The sequence below is a fragment of the Parus major genome, chromosome 1 (genome assembly GCF_001522545.3).
Source record: "Parus major isolate Abel chromosome 1, Parus_major1.1, whole genome shotgun sequence".
NCBI classification, from domain to species: Eukaryota; Metazoa; Chordata; class Aves; order Passeriformes; family Paridae; genus Parus; species Parus major.
In genome coordinates this window covers 3,028,208-3,044,644 of record NC_031768.1, presented here as the reverse complement: position 1 = coordinate 3,044,644, position 16,437 = coordinate 3,028,208, and the positions used below count along the sequence as shown (strand labels likewise).

Below are 16,437 nucleotides of genomic sequence, written 5' to 3'. Positions count from 1 at the left end.
GGGAGTACTAATAAAACCAAATATTTTTGGCTGTAGTTTAAAGTTCCTACTGTAAATGAGCTAATTTAGGGCCGTGTCCTCCCCTGGGATCATTGGCTGGAACGTGAGATAAGCAGTAGCTGTACAGACACTTTTGGGTGGTAGCACAGAAATGTGCCTTTGTCCATCCTTCAAACAGGAGGAGAGGGAATTTCTGTAGAATTGACCCTTCCAAGAAAAATGTTCTCAGAAGAAAATCCATGTTCAGTGTTGATGAACTCCAGGAGGGCAAGATACAGACAGGGATGGCAGAGATGTTCTCAGAGTGCTGCGTCCTTTTGTCCCCACACACTTCAGGGACATGGAGCACTGCTGAGAGGCCAGAGCCAGCTAAACCCTGGCCATCTGTGCTCTTCAAACACGTGGTGACAGTGGCTTGTCCCTTGCTTACTGACTTGCTTAGGGTGATATTCCAGTTGTGGTGTCATGGTCAGCTTCAACAGGGGCAGGTCTTACCTGGAGCCCTGAGCTGCTCCCTCCTGCCTTGTCCTGAGCTCTCCAGGGCCACCAGGACTCACTGCATTCCAGCTGGTGCTGCTGGAAGGGAATCCCATCAGAAAGGGGATTAGACCAGTGTTCTTGACCTAAGTGACAGAAATAGTGTTAACCTTGTCTGAGGGAGAGAACTTGTCAGTATGGGCATGAAACCAAATCCTCAGAGGCTTTTCAGGAGGAGGGCTAGGTGGGAGAGTTTTCCTTATTTCCAGAAAAAAAAAATTCTAAAAACAATTGTTTAAAAAAGGAGATTTAGCACCTAACCTATGAAGACAAAATGAGAAAGTTGTGGCTGTTCAGCCTGGAGTAGAGAAGACCCCAGGATGTTCTTAGAGCACCTTCCAGTGCCTAAAGGAGCTCCAAGAGAGCTGCAGAGGGACTTTCCACAAGGATGTTGGGGAACAGGAGCCAGGGAATGGCTGCCAGGGGCAGAGGGCAGGGCTGGATCTTGGCATCTTGGGCAGGGATTGTTCCCTGGCAGGGTGGGCAGGGGCTGGGATGGAATTGCCAGAGCAGCTGGGGCTGCCCCTGGATCCCTGGCAGTGCCCAAGGCCAGGCTGGACATTGGCAGCTCCTGGGACAGTGGGAGGTGGCCCTGACATGGGATGGGTGCCACTGGATGAGCTTTAGGGTCCCTTCCATCCCAAACTGTTCTATGAGTCCATGGCTAACTTCTGGAAGTATTTCTTCAATGTGAAAAATCTGGCAACTTTTTTTGCAGCCAGAATTGAGACCAGCCCTGTCAATCAACCAGCCCCACTCAGTTTTTATTTCTCCCACTGATTCTTTTAAACAAATAACGCCATATAATAAAAAAAAATTTAAAAATCCCTCATCCAAACTGTCAAGAGATGTCATTCCAAAATGTCAATGAGTTATACTTCTATTTCAATTGCTGTTAAAGAACTAAGCACATCAGACAGTACACAACACAGGCAGTGGGTTCTGTCCTGTGAGGTCAGGGTAAGTACAAAAAGTTGTCACTGAGAATGGACATTTGAAGAAACCTCCTGGCTTGGCACATCTTTTCATGTTTTTGATTTCTTGTCCTTTACTGTGGTTTTATTTGTGGTATTCACCTGCAGATCTTACCCTAACAGCAAATACTGACTGCACGTGAACAGCCTTGGCCGTAGCTTTTCTTGAGGGTGCAGATCTTTCCTCAAGGTTTTATTGTTGAGGCTGTTCAAACACTGAGAGGTTACAGTGAAAGAAGAAATAAAAAAATAAAAAAAAAAAAAGGAAGTGGTTATACCCAACCACAAGTTAAACATAAAAGCTTTGAGCTCGTGTCATGCAGCTCTGCTGTGTCATAGCTCCCTGCCAGTGGAAGAGTTGTGTTTCACACTTACCTGATTTACAAATGTGAATTATAAACATTTCTGTGGCCTTTCTTCATTGGACACTGCTGGAGTTTGCATTTTGAGCCATTTTCCCCAGAAATCCAAGCCTGCAGGCACAGAGGGGCTGAGGCTGCCTTGGCTTCTTGGCAAACCCCAGGTGCCAGCAGGAGCTGCAGCATCTTCTTCTAAACCTGCAAATATTAGAGAAGGATAGGCATAAACTTGCAGTACCATATTGGGCAGGAAAGTTAATTTGTTAATTTGTCTGCTTAGCAGTTCCCAAATTGCAGGCTTGTAAGGATCTTCTGAGTTTTTCCCACATCAGCAAAGGCAGGGTGGGTGACTTTCTGGGCTGGTTCAAACAGTTTATTTTTGTGGATGAGGATTTCACCTCTTATTTCTTACTTCTGTTAAAGGACTTCATTAAAAAAAATTAATAACAATGTAGTAATTTCAGAAAAGCCCTATGGTATGAATGAAGTAACAGCATGGGGAAATAACTGCGCTCTAGTTTTCTCTTAGTGCATCCCTGGCTATGTAGGCTGCTTCCAAAGTGCAGCAAGCCTAAATTTGCCTTAAATTCACTACACAAGGGCTCCCATCATAACTGGAATTATTTTAGGTGTCCAGAAAGGGTGAATCTACCTAAGAAGTGCAGCTCCAACCTGCAGCAACAGGAGCTTATGCTGTTTGTGCACATCACTGAGAGCGGGTTTATAGTGCTCTGCCTTTTGAATATCCCAGCCTTTCTCTCTGTACACCCTGTTTGACCAGTGCTGGTGGGACCCAGGCACACAAAAAGAGATTTCCTGGAAAAACAATCCAGCAAGGGACATCTCAAAAGTTTTCCAACAGCTGAAAAACATCAGTCCTTTTAAAATATGTGACTAGTCCAGTTGCATGACAGTGTGAGGGGGTCTGAAAATCCTGCTGGCACTGACTTGGGATATTCTGCATAGCTGCTCAGGGATTCACCTCCTGTGAGTAATGGTAAACATCCTGAGTCCTGCTGGTAGAAATTTGGTGTGATGCCAGTGTGGTTATTCATCACACCAGAGTGTGCCAGTCCCAGTGCTGGGTGCCTGTCACAGGAAAAGAGGCTCTCCTCCAGCCCTTTGTGTTTGATTATTCTGCCAGTGCCATTCTGAGCTGTTCCCCTGTGTGATATCCACATCTCAGGCAGCAGGGACACAAGATTCCTTGGAGAGAGCCTGCAGGCAGAGCTGTGCTTGGATCACCATTTAATATTGTCCTTGCTTTCCGTGCACCAGGAACCAGGCCCAGCAGTTCTGGCGCCTCGTTTGCTGTTGATTAAACAGCCCTTCATCAGCCAGAATTGGCTATGTATTCCAAATATTATTCCCTGTGCAGAACAGTACTTTTAGCCTGGAAAAAAAAGGCTAAAGAGGGCAAAAGGGGGCTCATGGGAGCCTGGACAAGTCCCTGACAGGAGATTGCAGCCAGACCAGGGTCGGGCTCTGCTGCCAGGGAACAGGGACAGGAGGAGAGCTCAGGCCTCAGGCTGGGCCAGGGGAGGCTCAGGGTGGGCAGCAGCAGGAATTTGCCCATGGAAAGGGAGCTCAGGCCTTGGCAGGGGCTGCCCAGGGAGCTTTGCAGTGCCCATCCCTGGAGGTGTCACCTGGACGTGGCACTCAGGGCTCTGGGCTGGGGACAAGGTTGGGATGGGGCACAGCTTGGACTCAATTAACTTTCAGGGCTTTTCCAGCCTCAGTGATCCTGTTACTTGTGATTTGGGCCATGTTCATTCCTGGCAAAGAGCATTTCTGTTTGCTGCAGCCCTGCTCTGCTCCATGTGGGCGTCGGGCTGCCGGAGTTTGGCCTGGAGCCCTTTTGTGTCAGCCTTGATCACTGCCCGGTCATGCCTCATTGCAGCACTTTGGTGCAGGGTTTAGAACACGTCAAGAGAAACCTGCTGGGGTTTCTTGGTGAGCACAGCATGCCAAGTTACTGAAAATGCACCTAAATCCCTTTCTGCAAGGTGAGAGGTTTGTACTCAGCCCCCGTATAAAGGGGACATTTGGCCTCAGTTATTTGGTGGTATATGTGTCCATTAAAAAGTTTGATCCTTTTGAGATATCCATAAAAAACAAAGAACAATGCAATCACATCTGGTGAGCTCTAGATCTGTACATGATTCCCCAACCCTTTGATGTATTTACATAACTCCCCAAATCTGTGCACAGAAAGACAGCAGGCTCCAGGGTTTATCTATCTCCTGCATGGGGTAGCACTGGCACACCCAGCTCTGCCTCGTATTTTGTACAATATCTAGTTTCTGTCTTGATATTTTAATCTGTCCTGATCATCAGAGGGGAATTTACATCTCCTGTCTCAAGTATTGCAACTTCTCACTAATGCCATCCTTCTGTGTGACACTTTGAATGCAACAGAGGATGGAAACCAGTCCTAATGTACTGCTAAAGCTGGATTAGTAAATGTTAGCCTTGACTTGGGATGCCAGGAAGTGTAAGAAAACCCGCTCTCTGGCTACAAATTCTTCCTATAGAATCACAGAAAGGTTTGGGTTGGAAGGAATCATCTCATTCCATCCCCTGCCATGTGCAGGGACAGCTCCCACTGTCCCAGGTTGCTCAGTCTTATCCAGGATATCCTTCCAGGATAACCCTTAATCAGAAAGGCTGCTAAGCCAGTGTTTAACTTTCAGTTTGTGTTGTTTCAGTTTCCTGGAAAGAGACATCTCCCTAAACCAGGCTTTAGTGTCAGTTTTGGCTCTTAGCCTTAGAGTCCTGCTAATTTAGGGGATGCAGAGCAAACCCTATAACTACAAACAGACCCTGTCACAGACCATCAAGCACAGACATGACCAGCGTGAAATTTGGGGTGATGGTGGAGGAGAGTCTGGCAATAGATACCAGCAAGTTTTTTCTCATGTTAACACTAAATGTCTGGAAGCTTCCAATTCCAGCCTGTAAAGGTGGAGCTGAAATAATAAGAAATGTATTTATGTTTGGAACAAGCAAGGAAAACTGTCATAGCCTTTTTTTTTTTTTTAAGCCATGATTTCCAGATAAAAATCATGTATTTTGTAGACAAGGACTTGTCCCACTTCAGAATAGTAAGACTGGAATATCCAGGTGAGGAAGAAGAATGAACTGCCAAAGGTTGAGTTTAAAACAGAATTCATTTTTAAGTTCATAACAGTACTAGGGAAAAGTCAAATGTCCAGAACAGTTACATACTAATTTTTCCAACTCATATTGGACAACATTTGCTTGTCTTTGATTCCCATTCCTTGTGGTGCAGAGTTGGCAACTGGTTTGCAAATGTTCTTTTGTCATCTTCTCTTCCATAAAGGATCCATCTTTTTCAGGGATGAGTGGCCTGGAATAGCTCAAACAACTTCTCTTTCACCCTGAGAGCTTCAAGACTGAGGTTTGAGAGGAAGGTTTGAGTGACACAGGGCATTTTTGGGATGGAGTTCCTACCTCTGAGCTCAACACGTGTTTTTAAAGCTTAGGTGTTGCTGGAAATTGAGCAAAGGCCAGAATAAATCTGGATGTGGCACAAATCCCCTTTCCTGGGTGGGCTTCTTTAACTGGGGGCGAGGTGCAGTTGTGGCATCACAGTGCTGGGAGTATGAAAACACTGAAAACATGACCTAACACTGGATTCAAAATACTCTTCTGTGCAGTTTATGTGAAACTTAGCACTTTCCAGATCCTGTGTGTGATGTTTCGAAAGCTTAAAATATGAATCCCATAAATCCAATGAGGATGTGGCAGGCATGGATTTACTGGGGAAGGGAGGGAGGGAACTAAAAGCACGTCAGTGCTGTTGGTGTTTCTGTCTGACTTCAATCTGAACAACATTGCTGGTGAAATTCTGCTTTTACTGAAAAAGCATCTCTTGCTTTTGAAGTTCTGTGGAAAGAAAAATCTTCATTTAAAACCATGATGTCAGTATCCCATTTAATCATCCACATATAGCTGGGAAAAGTGGACAAAATGGGAATTTGGCTTGGTTAGGGATTTCTTTAGTAGGCCTTCAAATGAACTACTTTATTTTCATGGATTTGAAGGGATTTGAAGGGGGGAAAGTTGGCTGTTTTAAGTAGTAAAGGGGAAATGTGCAAAGATCTGAATGGTGATGACTTTAATTGCACTGTTTAGTGCAATTTATGTAAATTAGACTTGAATAGTTCATAGATGGTCCCCTCACATCACTGTCTCTGGGGCACTGCAGCTCGGTGTTAGCCAGGCAATATTTCCCCTAAATCAATAGGTAAAAATGCAGTTTGATTTTCAAGTTAGTGTAAACATGAGAGAAGATAATGAAATTATAAAAAAAAGCTGATGCTGAGGAAAATTACTGTTTCCCTGATAGTGCCTTGTGCTTTAAAAGTTGAGATCAAGATCATGGGCAGAAGGAAACCTCTTGTGTGAAAAATGGGAATTTCCAGTCTTTAAGGGAGAGGAGAAAAAGACAAGATTACTTTAAATAATGCTCATGTTCCCCCATTTTCCCACATTTTCTAATTTTTTGATTTATTTATCCCAATTTATTAGCAGTTATTTGGTGTTCAAGTTACTGGGTAGTACTCCACATTATTTACATCAAATGCTGTTGCTGTTTTAAAGAGCTTTAATGATTTTCCACCCCCTACACATGCAGACAAATGCACCCACCTGCCCCAGCCCCTCTGCACTCGATTACTGGACATGGATAAGGGATTCCAGAACATCCCTGTCTGAAGTGCTGTTAATTGAGGGTCTGGACCAGATTTGCAGCTCTTGTAAATGGGCACAGCTTCAGTGAAATGGTCCTTTTTAATATCAGCTGCAGATCTGTCCCAGTCCTGCTGTGTTTCTAAATTGGGAAGAATGGCTCGTGGAAATCTCTGATAGCTCTGGTGAATAATGGGGCTGGGCAGGGCAGAGCAAGTCCCAAGTTCTTATTTTGGGAAAACCCTACATTGCACATAAAGACCATTTTTCCATGAAAAACTTTAGGGCTGAATGTTTTCTCCTGCATGAAATAAATCCTCATCAGACCCTGTGGAGGCAGAAGTGTCTCAGAGCTTCAGCTGTGCTGAGTCTCGAGGAGGTCTGGTGAAGGAAAGATGCTTATCAGTCTATGAAAAGAGATTTATATTGAAAATAAACATTTAAAGTAAAATGATATGACTTTTGTTTCTCTGGTTATGCAGCTGCCTTGGGATCTGAGCTCCTGGTAAACACACTGGCCTGTTAAAGGACATGATTCAGACTGTCCCCGATCCAGCAGCTCACATCAAGGTTAGTTTCCTGTTTATTGTGAGTCCTCTGATGTTTGGAGAGCCATAAAATTAAAGAATATGTACACATACCACAGCTTTTCTTGCATGTTTATAAATTGTGCTACTGCCCAACATGGGATTTTTATTCCTCAATATTTACATGCTGTTGTCTGAGTCAGCCCTGCAGCCTTTGTTGCTGACACCTGTGTGATCTGCTCTGAAGCACGTGGATATTTTAAAGATAGCTTTTTCTAAAATTAACCCTCCTTGATCATCCTTTAATATTTGGTGTGTTTGATAAAATACACCTCCTTGAAAAATACAGGATTTCTATGTCCCTGATTCTGCTCCATGACATACAGTGGCAAACATTAAATTCAGCTGCAGAAGGAAAATGAGCATAATGCAAAAATTCAGATCCAAATAAGCATCCCTTACATATATTCAGTGCAATGTTTAAAACACTTTAAAGCCAGCATTGGTTTGCTGCATTTCAGAAGGGAGTGGGTTTTTTTACTGTATTATGACTATTATTATTGTTATTATTATTACTATTATTGCTGTGGTTTTCTTATCTTTCTTTATGGAAGACTTGGAACCTGTGAGATCTGGCAGATGTAGCTGTTGCAGAGAACAAATAATTTTGGGGTATTGCACACAAATTTCATCAGCAACTGGAGTGACAGGACAAACAGAAATGGGTTCAGAATGAAAAAAGGGGAAATTCAGGTTGGATATAAGGAAGAAATTCCTCCCTGGCAGGGTGGGCAGGGGCTGGGATGGAATTGCCAGAGCAGCTGGGGCTGCCCCTGGATCCCTGGCAGTGCCCAAGGCCAGGCTGGACATTGGGAGCTCCTGGGACAGTGGGAGGTGTCCCTGCCATGGCAGGGCTGGGAATGGATGATCTTTTGTGGACTCTTTTAGTCTTTCTGACTGCCTTTCTGTCTGTTTTCCTTTGAAGTTACATTTTCTGCAACTTCTTTCATGGAGTTTCTCCTCGGTTGGCTGCCATCTACCAGGCAGCAGCTCTTTCTAGAAAAAGCCTCACTTTACAACTTATTTTTAACTGAAGCATAGAATAAAAACAAAATATTATTTTAAACAACTCCCTTTTTCTGTAAAACTCAGTGAATGAAAGAATCTCTCTCTCTCTATCCTTCTGTGTTGTTTTTGGGTCCTGTTTAGTTACCAGGATGAGTTGCAGTAGTGGGAGAGCTCGTTCTTCCCCCCTCTCCAGGTTTTCCAAACCCAGCACTTCCACAGCCTTTTTGTCCTCAGTTGTTTTTATGGAAAGAGCAGAATAACAAATCCTCCTCCCCTCAAAAAAATTAAGTTTTTGCCTTAACATGGGTTACAACCAGTAAGACTTGAAAACATTGAGGGGGATTTAGTACCTCTTCATGCTCTTTAAATGCCCACAGAAGCAGAAATAACATAAAGAATAACTCAGTTTCGTGCTCTCTGCCAAAACTGGTGCCCAGAGAAGGTTTTTGTAACCACAGGAGTTAGTGGGAGAGGGCAAGGCTGGGTATGAAAGTATCTTATTACAGCAAGAGAGCTGCATAAAAATCTCTGTACTGGCGAGTTCAAGGGAATTCTAGGAGTCTGTTCTCAGCAGAGCATCACCCCAGAGTTGCTGTTTTATTGAAAAAGGGTGTGAGGAAGGCAATTACTTTAATGCTGTGTTTGGGGCAGGAAAGCTGGCCAACTCCACTCCAAATCCTTCTGATTTCTGTTTATGTCATTAGGGCCTGCTGTGGTCTGAACACATTCTTTGGAAAGCAGCCATGGATGCTCGGGTCATTTCAGCTTTAAAAGTGGACATAGCTACATTCCTAAAAACAAGGCAGCATAAAGTGAAGGGGATGTGAGAAAGCCTCTTTGGTGTGGTGGGCTTTTCTGTGTGCCCTGCTCACAGATCTGGGTGCCACCAGCATGAGAAGAACATGGAAACAAGTCCAGAGCAGGCCACAGAGTTGATAAGAGAGACTGGAGAACCTCCCCTATGGAGACAGGATGAGAAGGTTGGGGTTCTCCAGCCTGGAGGAGAGAAGGTTTTGTGGAGCCTTCACAGCACCTTCCAGTGTCCAAAGGGGCCACAGGGAATCCAGGGTGGGACAATGCATCAGGAATTGGAGTGACAGAACAAGGGGAACAGCTTCAAACTGGAGCAGAGGAAATTTAAGTTAAGATATTAGGAAAATATTCCTCCCTGGCAGGGTGGGCAGGGGCTGGGATGGAATTGCCAGAGCAGCTGGGGCTGCCCCTGGATCCCTGGCAGTGCCCAAGGCCAGGCTGGACATTGGGAGCTCCTGGGACAGTGGGAGGTGGCCCTGCCATGGCTGGGGGTGGCACTGGATGGGATTTAAGATCCTTTCCAACCCAAACCATTCCATGATTTTAAGATTCTATGATCTCTCATTGCTGTTATGATGCAGAGGAGACAAACTGGGTTCATTACAATCATCACTGATGAGGTTTTGTTTAATTATCTGTATTCTGTCACATGGTGGTGTTTCTTTATATCCTTCAACAAGCAGACACAGCCTCATCCATGCACATTTAGTGCTGGAACTTTGAAAATTCACTTTCTGGGAAGTGTCTGGATTATTAAGATTTGGCAGATTTCAAGGTTTAAGTTTTCTGCCTGAACATGTGCAGAAAAATAATGCAAAATATACAAGAATAAGGCAAGATGAATACTCAGAGATGTCTTCTTTTCAGAAATGGGGATTTCATGTGCATCATGTGAGTTTTGTGTGTAATGTTTTGAAATCAGCCTTTTCTGGTGCCAGAAGGAAAATATAACAAATCTCAATGTTCTTGTGATCCATCCCTGAATGGAGCTGGATTCTTACCCAGAATTACCCATTCTGCACCCAGGCAGATCCTGTCCAATTTTGGGAATGTTTGGAAAGCCTCAAAGTGTGTGTCCTCCTTCTGTTTGGGCAGCTTCATTCCAGAGATACTAAAGATTAAGCTTTACATTTTTCAACTTCAATGAAGCATCTGACATTGATCTGGTGACCCTGTGGCTCCCTAATGTGTAATTCTACTGGAGTCACGACCTTGTGTTTTGTCCAAGCACAAAAGAAAGAAACATTTGATGTGGACAAGAAAAAGGATGGATGTTTTTCAGATTTTCATTTCCAGTTCATCAAAATATGGGGAATTCTGACCCTGATCTTTGAGCAGCTTTAGACATTGAGTGCCTGTAAGAGAACTGAAATAAATAAATCTCCTCACATGGATAAAATTGTGGCTTTGTGTAGGTAAGAGTGTCGTTTACACACTCTTTAATGTGATATTTTTGTTGTTCTATTATCATTAAACTCCAGCTCTTACATCCATAGCCACAGAAAAACTCCAAAATGCTGCCTGAGATTTCCATATTTTCTTTTTAGGGATTTATGCTCTGTAAATACTGACCTTTAAAAAGCCTTGTATTTTTTTAAGGGGTTAAATTCTGGTTTCAAAAAGGGTCAAATGTCTGTTTGACTTTAGTTAGCTTGGGCCATCACTGTGAGGGGATTTTGTGGAACCAATTCTCAAAAAAACAAGTTACTGCTGTTCCTTTGGGCCTCACTGGGAGAGGAGAATCTCAGGCATGGTGTAGGTTAAAAAAAAAATAAATAAAAATAGCTGTATTTATCAGTAATGGTGTCTTTCCTGGGATAATGGGTGTGATTTTCATTGAATCAAGGCTGGTGGAAGATTTGGTCTGCTCACGTTTCGTTGGTCTGGTTTTTCTGTTTGTTGGTGATGATTTTGAGATGTGGGATGGCTGAAGAGGTGGGTGAATGGCAGCAGCTTTTGGGTTGTTTTTCATTGCAGAAGGTGGAGAATGGGAACAATTTACACCCCAGACAGCTTAATCAAAGAGGACATTCTTGATAAAAAATTCTCCAAAGGCATCAAACATTTCAAGCCAAGCTTGGCTGGTCTGTGTCTCTGCAACCTCATTTGTTCTGTGGATGGAACTGAGGTTGCTGCCTCTGAATCTGTCAAATTTGGGTTATCAAATCTGGAAGCTGTTCCTGATACTACAAGTGAATGAAAACCTGGTTTTCATTATTCATAATAATGAAATTCATATCATTCATTATTTCAGACAAAATAAAAGCATTATTCCATAGCAGTTTCTGAAAACCAGTCCTGAATTTAACACTTCTCTGCCTGGGTTGTGGTGGCAAATCCACATTTCCATGCACAGCATCCCACACTGTCACTGGAAGTATCACAAAACCTGACTCCAGAACTCGTTTGTTGTGAAAGAATATGTTGGATTTCAAATTATGTCAGTGTAGAGATGCTTCTGGATTTACCTAATCTGCTGTGTTGTGGCTAAATCTGATTTTTTTAGGTGGTATTATTTGTTAAGGAGCATATTCTGGGTCTGATATAATCTGTTATTTTTCCTGGAATTGTAGAGTCTCTTAATAGGATCCAAGCCTTTGTAATGCTGGGAGTTTTGTATGCACAATACAATCTCTGCCTGAACAGGCAGGGGGACAAGAAGGGAAGGACAACAGAATTATTATTATTATTATTATTATTATTATTATTATTATTACTATTATTTTACTATTATTATTACTATTATTATTACTATTATTATTATTGCTATTATTATTACTATTACTATTATTATTACTATTATTACTATTATTACTATTATCCCCCAGCATAAGGAGGGTAAAGCCAGGCTTTTACCCCCAACACTTTTTGGGGACTTGCCTGAGCCATAATCCTGCTCCTTGTGGATTCTCTGCATGGCTAAAGCAATTCTTTCATTGCTTATGAAGTGGTGTTTGGGCAGCTCAGCTGGAGTGAGAGCATGGAAATCTGAGCCAAGGATACAAAGAGCTTTGCCCAAAGCCCCACGAGAAGCAAACAGAGCCACTGCAGCCTGGATGAGGAGGTGATCCATGTGGAGAATGGAGCTCTGCTGAATCTCAGCCTGCCACCAGGTGATAACATACTCCTATCCCTTCCAGAAAATAGGGAATAACTGCTCCTGAAAGCAGCTAATGACTAATGAGCCAGCCCTCCTCCAGGTATGAATCAGTGATGACCCCATCAAAAGCCCTGCAGTGGCCTCTCGCTGGGAGAAGGTGCCTTTAGCCCTGGAACAAGCTCCTGGATGTTACCTGGGCTGCAATCTGGTGTCTGGCAGCTGCTCAGGGATAACTGCTGCCTGCTTCATGATAGATGTGAAAAGGTTTCAGTATCAGCAGCTCCCAAAGCTGAGCAGTTGTAGCTCCATCCCCTTTTCTTACCTCTCACTGTGGGCTTCATTCATTATTCTGGTGAAACTTTAAAAGCTCTTCCCCTGTTTTAGTACTGACAGGGTAAAACCACACTTTGAGTTTCAGTGCTCTTCTTACTAATTGTGCTGGATTACAGCCCCTAAATCTTGTTTGAATGATCACCACAGCTTGCTCTGTGTCCTCAGAAAATGAAGTTTACCGTGGGTGAGTTTATAAACTGAGTTTACCGTGGGTGTGGGTGGCTCTCCTCCCCTCTCGTGCTCATTCAGAGCTCCCACACTGCCAAGGTTCAGATCTGCTGTTCCATTTCCCTCCTGTGTCAGCACACATCAGTTACCTCTAATAATGCCAGAATCACTACTGGATTTGAACTCTGGAATCCCCTCCTAGGCAGGAATTGTGATTCACTTCTCAGCAGCTTAAAATTCTGGATGGTAACCAAATGATTGCCATAGAATTCCAGTGAGTAAATTCTTGCTGCTTTTTATTTTTTCTTTGCTCTTGAATTCTACCTCTTCTGTCTGCCTGAGCAAATACCTCCTTGCTAAAGGAAAAGAGAGATAATGGCTTCTGTGTGCTATAATTGATGAACTTTCAGCAATTCGGAGCAAATCCAAGATTGCTGCCAACAACCAGATGGAAAACAGTGTTAATGACATGTTCAAAGAAGAGTATGCTGTTTTGATAGGGGATGGTCTAGAGACTTTAATCTCTATTGTTATAGGGACTAATGGCATGGATAATTCCTTAAGTGGGGCCATTTTTAAACAAAAATTATCTTCTTCATAAGCAGGAAAGAGCAAACTAAAGAGTACCAAATGCATTTTCAGAGCTCTGGCTGATAGATGTGCTTTACACGAACCCTTTGTTACATCGAGTCAGATGTGTTTAAATCTCATTTCTGCAGTCTGCCAGACGGTTAAAAGTCTGGATGTTTCCACTGGTGATGGGGAGAAATCATAAAATGGATGGTCTTGGAAGCCAGAGCCAGGGTGGGAAGCTGAGGGTGGGGAGAAGCTACAAGAAGTTGAGAAAGACAAGACAAACTGGAACAGGAACAAAACCGGTTATAGTCTGGGGACACTGAGAAAGAAGATTCATCCTGTTCCTATTGCTCTGCTCTAGAGCCTGGAGTGGGACTCAGGGCTCCCAAATCTCAGCCTGTAAAGGTCTCTCAAGCCCACTGCCAAAATATTTGTCCCTTTTTCCTAAGGTCCCGCCCAACCTGGCATGTGCGGTCAGCAAATCCACGAGCCCAAGTGCCCAATGCTGTTTTGTGCTTCCAAAGCTGTCATTTTTGTGTGTGGCTTCATTGAGATCACTGAAGGGAAGGGGTGCAAGAAAGTCTGGCTCTGGAGCAGCCTTAGGCCTCTCTGAAGGCCTGTGTCCTTCTTCCTGGAAAATTGGTTACAGAAACCACCTGCCCTGGGCTATCCTCACACAGATCTGCAGAGCAAATGCTAAAGATGTGTGGAGATGAGCTCCAAGCAACTCAGAGGTTACTGTTTAACATACACTGGGTTTATATTTTGTCTTCATCTGGCCACAAATAGCCCAAGCAATGGGTTATTTTTTCACCTTTCCTGCAGGATGATTCCCCAGGACTCATTACTGTGAAGAATTTCCTCATATTCAGCTACTCTGTATGGGTTCAAACTCCTCAATTTCACACTGACTTTGCTCCTCCTCACCTTCTTGAAGAGGGAGATTTATAGGGAGAGCTGAGGGGAGGTTGCCAGCAGCCTCAGGGTGTGCACATTTGTTCTGCTCTGGGTCCATTTTGGGTGGTGGGGATGAGGCAGCTTCACCCCTTACCTCTGCATCCAGCCCAGCATTCAGCTGTCCTGGCTGTTTGGTCACAAACTGGTCATAAATGACCACTTTGTTACACTTCTGCTAATGCCTTGTAGGGCTGAAAGGCATTTTCCAGGAGCTGCTGCTCCAGAAGCCCAGACAGGGATAAATGATTCTCTTGGACTTGGTGATGTGCTTCATCTGTTCAAAAATGAACCTCTCCTCTCTCACACTCTCCCTGCTCCTCCTCTCTCTCTTCACTCCCGTTTTAGAAAATCTCACATTTCAACATATTCTAAGCCCCATCCTCTTTGAATGAATTTTTACTTCATTATTTCCTACCATGTTCTTATCTCCTCAAGGCTCTTTTGGATTATTTCACCAATCCTGTTGGTGTCCCAGAGTTGACTTTGGGGTGCAGTATCTTTGGCTGATGTGTTGTTTTATCCCCTTCTTTAGATTGTTAATACAGACATTACCTCATAAACAATTATGGGCATTTGATTAGATACCTTTCATCAACCTCCTATTTTATCATTTGCCATAAGTCTTTTCCTGTTGTTCTGTAGGATGTTTTCAGACTCCCAGTATTCTTTCTCAAGACAATTCAAATTCTTGTTGGGGAAAATCTTCCTTGGCTCAGGTCAGTAAGGGAATATTTGGGTATTTCCATACATGCTTAATTAGAGAAACTGATTCTGTGCAATATGTGTTTTCCTGGTGCAATTTTGTTTATTTCTCAAAAAAATGTATCTTGTCCTCACTTAGAAGAGCAGAAGGGGTAACTGCTGTGCCCCTAAAATCCCGTGTTTGTGTGCCCAGTGAGTTCTGTTCCCAAGAGACTCTACAGTGCTTCCTTCACTACCACATCCTCCTCAGAAATTCAGCTTTTTGCTGCCTAATAACCTGCAAACCCCAAATGTTGCCCTCCAGATTTACAGCATGTTTAAATTCAACTAATATGGGTGACTTTTACTGTAAGATACAAATCCCAGAATGTTTTGGGGTAGAAAGGACCTTGAAGATCATCCAGTGCCAGCCCTGCCATGGCAGGGCCACCTCCCACTGTCCCAGGAGCTCCCAATGTCCAGCCTGGCCTTGGGCACTGCCAGGGATCCAGGGGCAGCCCCAGCTGTGCCAGGGCCTGCCCACCCTCCCAAGGAAAGATTTCTTCCTAATATCCCATCTAAACCTACTCTCCTACATCTCCAGGCCTGTGATTCTGTTGCTTCCAGTGTTTTGGGGGTTTTATTTTGTGACACGGAAGGGATCAATTTCTTCTGCTGCTGAGGCTTAAAGGAGTGTTTGGCATGTGTGTTGTGTATTCCATATCATCTGTGATTGCCTTGGATCAAAGAGATAAACTTGCTGGCAGTCATTATCACCTCCTTGAACAGCAGTAAATGTTCAGTGGGACACTGTAACCTGCTATTGCAAATTCAAATTACACTGGGAAGGAGGGAGGTGAATCTGAGGTGTGCTGTGAGCCTTCCAGGGTGGGCTGACACAGGTTTCTATCCATACTCACTTAGTCACACAGAGAGATTTTCCAAGATCCCAGAAACTTGGCATGTCCAGGCTGTGAACAGTGTGGGAGAAATCCTGGCACAGGTTGCCCAGAGAAGCTGTGGCTGCACAGTTCTTGGAAATCTTCAAGGCCAGGTTGGATGGGGCTTGGAGCACCTTGGGAATAGTGGAAGGTGTCCCTGCCCATGGCAGGGGTGGTTGGAACTGGATGGTCTTCAAGGGCCCTTCCTTCCCAAACCATTCAATTACTTTAAGCAGTATCTGGGTTCCCTTCTTAAAGAAAAGGGGAGACCTTTATTAGGAAGGGGTTCCTTTTCCTTGGGAAGCACCTGTGTCTTTGCACTCTTTCCATGGGGACTTGGTCAAGTTACACTAAGCACAGAGGGACTTGTGTTTAGCTCTTTGTTAGATGGAATCTGCTCAGCCTGGAGAGGATCCCCAGCTGAGAGGGGCCTCAGCCCTGGGTGTCCCTGGGTGTCCCTGGGTGTCCCTGTCCATCCTTAGCTGTCCCTGGGGTGTCCCTGGCTGTTCCTGGGTGTCCCTGGCTGTCCCTGGCTGTCCCTGTCCATCCCTGTCCATCCCTGTCCATCCCTGTCCATCCCTGGCTGTCCCTGTCCATCCCTGGCTGTCCCTGTCCATCCCTGTCCATCCCTGTCCATCCCTGGCTGTCCCTGTCCATCTCTGGCTGTCCCTGTCCATCCCTGTCCATCCC

General features: G+C 44.2%; 1 protein-coding gene across 4 annotated transcripts in view; it reads left to right on the top strand.

The window, feature by feature from the left end:
* Positions 1-16,437, top strand: part of ERG (ETS transcription factor ERG) — a 138,369-nt gene that overhangs the window by 29,900 nt on the left and 92,032 nt on the right. For 3 of the 4 annotated variants that reach the window (XM_015641426.3, XM_015641407.3, XM_015641450.3), the window contains exon 2: positions 7,066-7,153. In XM_015641426.3, the coding sequence (XP_015496912.1) occupies positions 7,115-7,153 (39 nt within the window). In that variant the 5' untranslated portion in view covers positions 7,066-7,114. Of the gene's footprint in view, positions 1-7,065; positions 7,154-16,437 lie in introns of those variants that run through there. The other variant, XM_015641442.3, reaches the window with a different exon arrangement.